Below are 10,990 nucleotides of genomic sequence, written 5' to 3' on the forward strand. Positions count from 1 at the left end.
CATACCGCGAAGCCCACAGAATAAGTCATTATATTAGTCACGGTGGAGAAAACTTTCAAAGAAAGTTTTTTTCGTTTCACTAATTATTATTAGAATGACGAGTAACTATATCAATTGTATCTGCATTCTCTATCATGTCTAAGACGTATGCATACATCTTTCTACTAAAATTTCTACATTCTGAATCGGCGGCAATATGTAAAATGACAATTCAAAACTCCCGAAAGCTTACTAAGTCAAATAAAGGTAAATATTTTGATAAGATTTAATGATGACATTAAAAATCAATATTTTCACATTTTTAACGATATAAACATATGTGTATATGTATTAATATTTGATATATTTATTAAGCTATTTTTATATATTATAATAATAATTATTATATTTTTTACAGTTACTTTCTATGACTATATGAACTACAGTTGATACATTTATTGATAATAAGTAAATATAAACGTAACGGAAATTATTTAACGTTAAAGTAACGATATTTGAAATTATTGGATGTAGAAAAATGTGCCTATCTGCTATTTAAATTCAAGTAACAGAACACTGTACTTAAAATAGCGCTATGTATTTTGTAAAATGCCATAAACACATTTAAAATAGAGCACTGTCATACAAAACCATTTAAACAGCTCAAAAACACAATGATTACAAATAAAAGGAATATCATTTTGTCCGTTAAATTGTAACAACATTTTTTATAAAACAACGGTGGCTAATTTTCTTAGAATTTTTACAGTTTAAGCGTTTTTTAAGTTTGTGACTTCCCATGAATTTTAAAACGTTAAAACCATTGATCGATGCGGCTTAAATAAACATACAACAAACATGAACATCATAGTCAGCAAAATAATACTCATATTTGATTTCAACTTATTATATTTTATTATTCATTAACTATCCCGGCTTCGCACGGGTGGACATGTCTTTTTTTACCTTTTATTTATATATTTTTTGTTGCTTTTTTCTGATATGTTTAACAATTGTCGGTCTATTTTAACTCATTTACACAAAAACCTTAATAAATAATAAATAGCTAAAACCTTCCTCACGAAAAACCGCTCCGTAGTTTTGGAGTTTATTGCGAACATGCAGGCAGACAGACTCGGTTGGGGGGCTTTGTTTTATAGTATGTAATGATAATTAAAATGTCACAGATCTTATAAGGAAAGAGAAAAACGAGTGAAGGGAATCAATTGCTTCATAAATATGATTTAATAAAGCATCGACATAAGAAATACATATAATGATTCTTTTAATAAATTCAGAATTGAAAATAAAATAATTTAGTTATGGAAATTTTAATGAAAATTTCAGTTTTGGCGTGTAATGGGCTGCGTTCTGATTCTGAACAACGTTTGCATATTATTATGCAAAGCATCTGTCTAGAGAGCAGACTTTGAACTTTGAAGTACGCCGCGCGGCCAAGGAGCAAACAACTAAGGAGCAAATGAAGCTAGAGTCTGCGGTGGCGTCGAGCGATGTCAGCATTCAAGTCTATTTGAATTAGGCTAGGCTTCTTTCGAAGACGTTGCATTTATTCTTTTAATGAACAGCAAATATTTATGCCCTATAAAAAAAAAATAAATTTATTGCCATATAAAACAATGGGATAATAGAAACTGTTATATTATTTTGTCTTAAATTTTCGCGATTATTACACATTGAAATAAAACCCGTGACCACGAACGCTGTAAAGTGCTCGAAACGTCGGAATGTTAAAAATAATTAATATACGCGATTCAAATCCGTTAAAATTAGTTTTATTTCAATATAACTAGTTTATTAAAAATATTGTTAGCGAAAATGATAATTATTCAATTTTTAAATAATAATGACATGTGTCCCGTGTCGTGCTCAAACAACCTAACCGGGCACGCGACTGCAACACGCAGGTCGTACGCGTGCCCTCGCCGATAGCTGCCGACTCGCGCCAGCCGTGCGGCGTGCCAGACGCCAGTCGTGCGACGGCTAGCGCGAGCGTCACACGCGTCGTAAGACGATATGCTGTGACAGTTCACACGATACGCGTGTGCAGTGATTGTTCGTAATGGTGACGGGCATCGGCAGCCCCCAGCAAGGGGTGTCCAACGTGGCTATGAGCCCCACAGGAATGCAGGAGCAGAAGAAAACTGGAGATAATAGACGAGTAAGTTTTTATTATTTGATATTTAAATACTCTCGTGTTACAAGCTAGCCTTTTTATTTTTTTTATAAAGCTAGTCTACTTTTTTAAATTATTTTATGTATAAAAAAATCCAAAACTAAATATTATTGCACGGCTCGAAGTAATGATTTTTCTTCTGATAATGGTCAGTTATTATAGCTTTTCATGGATTAATTTATGGCGATATGAAAGAGTTCAACGCGTAATTTCAATTGCATTTCTAACTATTTTGAACTTAAAACGTTTTTTTACATGCTTAATTTTTCTAATTTTATTTGACTTACATAATGTTTGTTTTCTCCTTTAAGATCTTATATTTTCCATTCTTTCATAAGATAGGTATTTAAATAAAAAGAATATATACATACATATATGTAGATTTACAGTTACTTAATACTAAATATAGTATTTACAAAAAATCTATTATACAAACTAGAAAACCACCTTAATAAACCATAATAAACATTCTCAAGATTACACTTGAATGTACAAACAAATCTTTCCTTGAATACATTGACAAATATTAGTGTTGTTTTGTATATACTTAAAACTATATAATAAATACATACATATATTTATATATACATTTTTGAAAGGCTATATCTGATTTACCATGACATGAGTATTGTGAATCATTTTCACAAATCGCTAATGAAACACAATAGATGTTTTTTTATGTATCTGCTACGTAGATGTGTACTTTATTTATCTTACGTTAGTGTCCACACGCTTCTGTTTAGCAAGTCGATGTAAACTGCGCAAAGCATAACGTCACGATTGCAGAAGAATTATTCCACGATTCCTTTAAACCTCGCTTTAATGCAATACAAAACACCTACTGTTTGAATTTCGTACATGATTTGTTATGACATTATTAAATTATAGTGACTTGTGACAACATTAAATCGGTTGTGTTGTATTTCCAAATTCATATATGTGTTCCAAAGCGATGACTCGCGCTTATGGTGTGGTCTATTCCATCTGTTTAAGATAAATTGGTCGTATTTTTTACGTTTGACAAAACAAATCTATTGTGCAAGAACAGACCCTAATATCGACGTAAAAGTCGATTATTGAAAGTTTACTAATGATAATTGATTAAGTTAATATCATTGTAATTTATTATTATTCATTGTAATATTTAACGCTTTTTTCATTTTAACTCTAATCGGTCTAAAAGGATGAAATAAGATCTATGAAGAGAATTATTCTCAAGATTATAGAGTAGTTTTATGTCATATTAGGTATGAAAGAGTAAAGTCAAGTAGTGAGAAATTACGCGGGCGCTATGAGTCAATGTAAGTGGGCGGCGTGGGCTTCCGTGGGCTAATTGTCGTGGGAACGTGCCCCACGCAACACATTGATGATGTTCGTTCATCTCATCAGTCTATCAGACTACTTATTTCCCACGTACAAATATTTTTAAATGGATCACAATGAATGTAAAGTTGATGCGTGACTGTCCGTCGTTAATTCTGTAACCGTTTTGATATCTTTTATTATTAATTCTCAATAAATTAGAAGTGATATTTCAAAGTAAACAAAATATTATTAAACAAGTTGAATGGTTATACACCAATTAATATTCATAAAAAAAGATTCTATCTTATTATCATAATTAAGAAAAATATGTTATATTTATTACAAACGATTATTTTTATATATAATTACTATCTTTTGCTTGCGTTTAATGATATAATCAAATCAACATAATATAGCTTATTAGAAATGCAATTATACGGCGGTAAACTACCAATAAATCATGAATGCTACATTAAGCACTATACCTGTATAATATATGGTACTATAACAATCGGACGGCGACGAGGGTCGTAAACAAGACGCGTGTAGGAAGCTATTAGAGTAGGCGAACGATCTATCATCGTGCGATAAATATCATCTCAGCAAGATTAGACGGCGGGCGATGCGCCTACGCGCCACTCTCCTGCGCCGCCTACGACGAACAAATGGCCACAGATTAAATTAAACGTTATCACTCACAATGCCCGCGATCGCATCACATTTGTATAGGGGAAAAAATGAATTAATCTATGTTTCACATCATTTGAATTTATAATTTCGAAACCAATATATCTTATGATGTCAAATTAATAACATTTGAGGTACTCGTAATGTTATGTTTGTAGAATATTATTACCTCCCATAGAAAATATTTTGACATGTCTGCAGCTTAATTAATAATAAAGTTTTTAAACGCCATTGGATTTATTGTCGCATCCATGTGTAGCGCATTGCTAGCGCGTGCCGGAAGCGGCGTCCGCTCCCACGCCTTGGCACGCGTCGGGCCGTCGCATGCCAGCGGCCAGCGCCGACTCACCCGCGCGTCCTGCCAACTAATGCGGTACATCGCTATTGCGTTCCGACGATGATATTTCGGGCCTTAGACGTTTATTAGTGCAGTGTAATGGATGTGGTTTGCAGATTAGCTCAAGCTATTTAAGACAAGAATTGCACTAGTATTTATAAATATAAATGAAATGTAAAAAAATTATTTCAGAAGCGATGAAAAATATTTTTTCTTTGATAAAAATAAGGTCCTAAACTTATTAACTGTTACGTCCTTGCAACTTCCATATAGCGTATATAACTAAGATAACTCCATGAACTTACACGCGCATATGGAAAAAGGGAAACGTCCAATAGCAGTGGGTATAAGCGGAAAATGTGTCACAGCGTCATAGGAGAGCACGCGCGCTAGACGCACGTGTGTCAGCGATGGGTGACGCGGCCGGCGCCTCGAACTAATTCCGTGCCGTTGGCGCGTTACGTAAACCTTACATTACCGTCTGAGACTGTTTCTTAACAGACGAACAACGCAAAATATTCCTTGCACAGATTTGAGCTATTTTTATTCAACTCATAAACATTAACATAATGTCGACAGCACAAAATCCATTTGACCAAGCTACGTTACGCAAATTAAATTGTTTGCAAAATATTTAGGTATGTTTAATTCTTATTCAATTAAAATATAATTGATGGTGTTATTGAGGAAATAACTTAGAACGATAAATATACTATAATTTTTCAATGTGGCAATTTAGTATAAATGTGATGATACACTTAATTGACTGATATCATGTGCATGCTTGCTCTCTCGTGTCATGCTCGTCACTGCAGCCAGAGAACTTTCAAGGAAGTAGATAACAAAGTGATACTTGATAGTGCGGGCGTGTTACTACCTTACAGCCGTATCGGGCGAGAGAAGCGGGCGCCACGTGCCGCCTCCACGTCCCTCATTTTGCATCAGGGCTGTACTTGTCAATCTATAATAAATCCTATTTCACTAAATTTTAAAGACAGGAAATGTTTTAATTTTTTTTTTAATTGTTCGTTAAAGTTTAATGACATTGTTGTAAGAGAATGCGGTAATTGAAAGGTGATTGATGTTAGCTTAGAAACTATAAATGCAAAATAATAAAGGTAGTAAAATATTCCAGTAATTATTAAATACTTCATAAGTTTGGTTCGTTCAAAGATAACTCTACAGAAGGTTTTCCTCGTTTATTTAACGTGACATACCATAATTTTCCTGAACCAGTTTTCTTAAAGAGCATAATACAAAGCGGCATATGATTAAAATACGCAGCATAAAAACCAATATATGAGCGTTTGTTGATACAATAGTGACGTATTCAAATGTAGCAACTACGAACACATGCTAGATCTAAAAGCTGTCCGTCATTTGACTCCTTTATTTGTTCTTTACAAACACGAGTTAGAACAAGGCAGCCCGTTTTGCTAATCCTTATTGTATTCAAAATTGCATTGTCCTGTCAACTCCATATACAAACTTGACTTAAAGCAAGATAAGAAGAGCTAGCACTTGCATAGTGATAGTGACATCACATTAGCTCTTTACGGAGGATAGACAAAAATAGCAATAATAACTGATTTTAGCGCTATACCTAACTAAGAAGAAGTTTGCTATCTTTGAGAAAATGTTTATTAAGTCAATTTACAGAAACGTTGACGTTTTGTGTTAATAATTAATATTAAAAGTCTACTACTAGAGGACTCCTATTTTAAATACTTAAGTTAATTAAGAGTTTGTGTTAAAAATTATCTGTAGATCGTATGATATACATACATATAAGTACATAAAAATGTATGACTAAAAGCTGTTTTTGTTTATGATATTATTAATTGTGTATTTTTTATACTTAATGATACTGTCCGTATTTATTTCAATAAATACAAGTAGGTATTACTTGGCAATATTAAGATAAAGCACATTTCATTTAAATTGCTCATTGAAGTATCAACTGATAACAAACCTGACATTAATAAAACGTGATCGGCCGCGCACCGGAGGTCGGCTACCAATGTTATCTGCAACTCTGTCTTCTTATAAAACGTCATTTGTTATAATCGATATGGCTGTGAAGAACTTCATAATCTTTATTTAAATATCAAACATAGTAATAAAGAACATTAAATTTACTTTTTCACTTGGTATTTTCAATAAATTTTTGGTTATCGTATAAAATAGGTTGTTAGTAATTTCACAGTTGTCAATTTGAAGTTGTCCCTTTGGACTATTGTTTTTTTTTATAATTCGAATCCTGATTATTCAGGTCACTTCTTTTACTTACATCCTAGTTTGTAAAGATAATGTCGGCTGTACTTTATTTCCTTATTACATGTTTATTTAAGACATATAACGAAAAAAGACAAATATTCTTAGCTTAAACTATGAATAGTATAAGTGGTTTTAAATAAAGTAAAATTGATAAATATAAATACACAATTCCTGATGAGATGATAGATCTTTATTTTATCACACGTCATCGTAATGTACATAAAGATGACAGGTGGAACATCAAAGCCTTGTACACTCAGCGAATACGAACACGAAGATAGACAAACATGAATCACATGTCGCGCGTGACCCGGCGTCACGTCCGCGCCAATCACGGCCTTCACCTTGAGTTGCGCACGCGCTCATTATTGTAGATTAATGGACGCTTTTGTCACGCGTTTTTTCTTTAACTTTACTGTTAAAGTACGCTGATAATTGCCATTGGCAAAAATTTGATATTTTTCCGTTTTGACATGATAAAATATTACATATATTATAAAAACTTTGATATGTTTTTATTTAAAAACGAGTTGAATAATATACTTACACCTAAAAGGATCTAACAAATTCATTAAATAATACTATTTCATGAATTTGTCTTAACGGATAATAGGTAGTTAGCATTTAATGATAGAAAATCACACCCCCTAGTATAGTATAGATGTTTCTTTAAGCAATAAAGAAATTTACCTCTATGATTATATATTGTAGTAACTTTTTCTCCACATACATTAGCCTAATAGTTGTCTCTTTGTTGCAGAGTAATAAACCTATTATGGAAAAGCGACGTCGGGCGCGCATCAACAACTGCTTAAACGAACTGAAAGCACTTACCCTTGATGCGATGAAAAAAGACGTAAGTATTTTTATAATTATCATATTATATTCTTCAATATGAGAGTAATATGTAAGAAACCCTTCTTATTATTGATCGAATATTACAATTTGAACAGTTTCTTAAAAAAAAAGTTTAATTCCATTACTAAAATATATTGCATTATTATAACAGAAATCATTGTTTCAGCCGGCTCGCCATTCCAAACTAGAAAAGGCAGACATTTTAGAAATGACGGTGAAATATTTGGAGGGCCTTCGTTCTGAAGGTGCTGGTTCACCGGATAGATTTAAGGCAGGCTATAGACACTGCTTATCCGAAGTCGCCAAGTTCCCTGGTTTAGATTCGGGATTGAAAAAACGCCTCGTCCGACATCTCGAAGGATGTGTGACTACGCCCGGCACTAGGCCGTTTGCGGCGCCCACGCCTCCGTCGGATGTAGAAGATGCAGTTGTTCCTGCTCAACATTCTACCATATTTATTTCGGGTAAGCCTATTTGAAAATAACTGAAATGTATTGAGATATTTTGTGATATATTGCGATATTTTTAAAGGTATAGAACAAAAATTCCTTTATTTTCTATTAAGAATACCGACTCTTTTACAAAATACGCGTCACGATTTTTAGTAGTGAATACCCATAATTTTGACAATCATTTATTTTAATTTCTAATATTACGATCTAATAATAAGAATATATAAAGTAAATAAATATAATATTTTTGAAATATGTTTCATAATTATTTTATTTACAGCTGGTCCCGGCTCCGGAGTTCGACTTGTACCAACGAGGTTATCAAACGGGGACATTGCTCTCGTATTGCCAGCTGGAGTCAGCGCGAGTACCATCGGTGCAGTTCCTACACTCGTACCACTTTCACCTCGAGATGCCTCCTCATCGTCATCAGAACCTAGATGTTACTCCCCAGCCAGCTCCGGTTGGGGAACACCTCCCCCCCCATCGGAGGAACCCGCGCCCCTCGCCTTGGTTACAAGACGACAACCACAAGAGGAAAAACCCTGGCGACCTTGGTGACAGTCCATTCCCTGTTTATTTATAATCTGTGATATTTGTTTGTAATTGTATGATACAGAATATGTATGAGTGATAGATTTTAAAAGTTCCTATATAAATAAACTATTTTAGAGATTATATTTAGTTTTAGTTTGTTCGCTTGGTCAGTACTTGTTCTGTGTTATAACACTAGGTTTTATTAAGCGGTGTTTAAACTAATAAGCCATTTAACTAACAAATAATTCTAATTTTAGTCTTCCTTGTAAATGAAACTATTGTAGATTAAGATCAATTGTAAATTTCGAATGACATCTAAGGCAGTATTTCATGAAAGGGACGATTGTCCAATATAACTAACAGAATTAAATATATTTTATATTTTAATGTTAGCACTTAGTGCCATTTAAATGCATAATAATTGTTTTATACGTACTACTAGGTTTTCTTAACCTTTATGTTCATGAAAATGTAATATAGAGATTTTTATGAATCTTTAGACGACAGTACAGTATGATTTGTTATCTAGGGAACTTCTCTGTTAGCTTTCATGTTCAATAATTTACTTATTTAAAGTAAAATATTATGTGTTATTTGTGTTTAATATTTAATGAAATAATTTAATTGAATATTATAGAATTCTTTGTGCCTTATACAGCAAAATCGGATAGTCTTCCAACTAATATTAAGCATGCGAGTTATATGTATATATATTGATTGTTAAATAATAGCCAATTAATAAAATAACTAACTATTATTTAACAATAATAGTTGAACAAATAGATAAATAACAACATACTTATAATTTGATTAAATAAGCAAATATTTCGTTACCAAACTTATGACAATAAAGTCTTCCATTTTAGTTACCGATTCGTGGACAGTTGTGGAATGCAAATGAATTAATTTGGCTTCTACGGGAAATAACTATAACAACAATCTCGAAATTGTAATTTGAAAATATATTATTATGCTTTGAATATAGTTTTATAATTAATGATAGTTAAGATTTAAGCGTGTAAATAAGATGTATGTGTAAAACCGAGTTATAGACACAAATGTTTAGTAAAGTGATATTATTTAAACTTAAGATACTTTACCTAAAAGACATATGCCATTTTATGTACAAAATAAATATTAAAACAATTAAACGACTTTTCTTCAAATTCACAAACAGTAAATATGATTCAACAATAGAAGAAGAAATGACGAATTACACAAACAAATTAAATAAAAGAAAAAAATGAATATAGTTAGTTGTTTGATTTTATGAAATGCCTACTCTAGGTATACTATTTTTTGTTTATTAAAAAACATTAGATTAGACTTTATGTTTCCAAAGTTGAAAAATTAAAACATAAATTAATTTGCATGTACTAAAGTCATGAGTCTGCCCTTATACATAATAATTATAACTATTTGTAAGAACTTAATATAAATAATTCTTATGTAAGCAAATATATTATACCTGATAGCAGATACATACAACCGATTTTGTTGCCATAAATAAAAATAATTACAACTTATCGACGTAAAATACTAACAAAAAAAATCAGGGCGCCCGGGCCGTTGTGGTGGTCGGACTAATTCGTCAAGAGACGTTTAATTATATCTGTTTGTTTGCACTGTCCCGACACTAATAGCAGACTATCGAAAAATTATTGCAGGAGCTGTAATTTACGGAGGAGCAGATACGGCGGTAGTGTTATTATTTTCATGCAAACGTGCCACACAGGTAGCATTCCAAATTAATAGCCTTAAAACCTTTATTTGGACATGAAAATCATTCGAGATAATAAAATGTTCGGACATCCGCAAATATTTGAACTTATTGAGGATTGAGGAGTAATACTGGATACAAATATACATTCGTATGTCCACATGTTTTGTGTTACGTTGATACTTCGGTATGAAGGTAATTTATTACAGACCCGAACCTGAGGATGAAATTTTTACCTAGGTTAACTAAAAAAATCATATAGTCCAATCATTTCTTTATGTTACTCTATTTTAACGTATATCTATGTTTGTGGGGTTTAGAATCTATTTATGAAAATAATGATTGATTTCAATTATTCAGAAAACTTTAGATATTTTTGATTTATAAACTTCGTAATAAAATTAGCACATGAAAGATTATATATAGAAAAAAACAAAATTGCATACATACGGCATGCTTGCTTTCGGATAATAATACGCATATTACGTGTCCATTAAAATTCATAAGACCTGTAATGAATAAGAATCGCTCTCTAACGATCAGTGTCATAATTGAAATGTTATTTTTTTGTAATTATTTGGAACATCTGTCGAACCACCCAAGTGGACGCTAAAGGCACCTCGCCAAAGTTTTCCGTTTTTATG

General features: G+C 32.3%; 1 protein-coding gene across 1 annotated transcript; it reads left to right on the top strand.

Annotated features, from left to right (window-relative positions):
- The first annotated feature begins 1,921 nt into the window (after positions 1-1,921).
- On the top strand, positions 1,922-9,773 carry LOC124534405 (protein hairy-like). Its single transcript, XM_047110266.1, has 4 exons — positions 1,922-2,158; positions 7,540-7,635; positions 7,804-8,101; positions 8,370-9,773. The coding sequence occupies exons 1-4, from the start codon at positions 2,060-2,062 to the stop codon at positions 8,648-8,650; spliced, it is 774 nt and encodes a 257-aa protein (XP_046966222.1). The 5' UTR covers positions 1,922-2,059; the 3' UTR covers positions 8,651-9,773.
- The last annotated feature ends 1,217 nt before the right edge of the window (positions 9,774-10,990 follow it).

The sequence above is a fragment of the Vanessa cardui genome, chromosome 12 (genome assembly GCF_905220365.1).
Source record: "Vanessa cardui chromosome 12, ilVanCard2.1, whole genome shotgun sequence".
NCBI lineage: Eukaryota > Metazoa > Arthropoda > Insecta > Lepidoptera > Nymphalidae > Vanessa > Vanessa cardui.

What these genes read in the sequence shown, in the direction of transcription:
- LOC124534405 (XM_047110266.1), top strand. Translation starts at nt 2,060, where the DNA reads ATGGTGACGGGCATCGGCAGCCCCCAGCAAGGGGTGTCCAACGTGGCT. An exon ending in AAACTGGAGATAATAGACGA is followed by an intron (nt 2,159 to 7,539) that starts GTAAGTTTTTAT and finishes TCTTTGTTGCAG; the next exon opens with AGTAATAAACCTATTATGGA. An exon ending in TTCTACCATATTTATTTCGG is followed by an intron (nt 8,102 to 8,369) that starts GTAAGCCTATTT and finishes TTTTATTTACAG; the next exon opens with CTGGTCCCGGCTCCGGAGTT.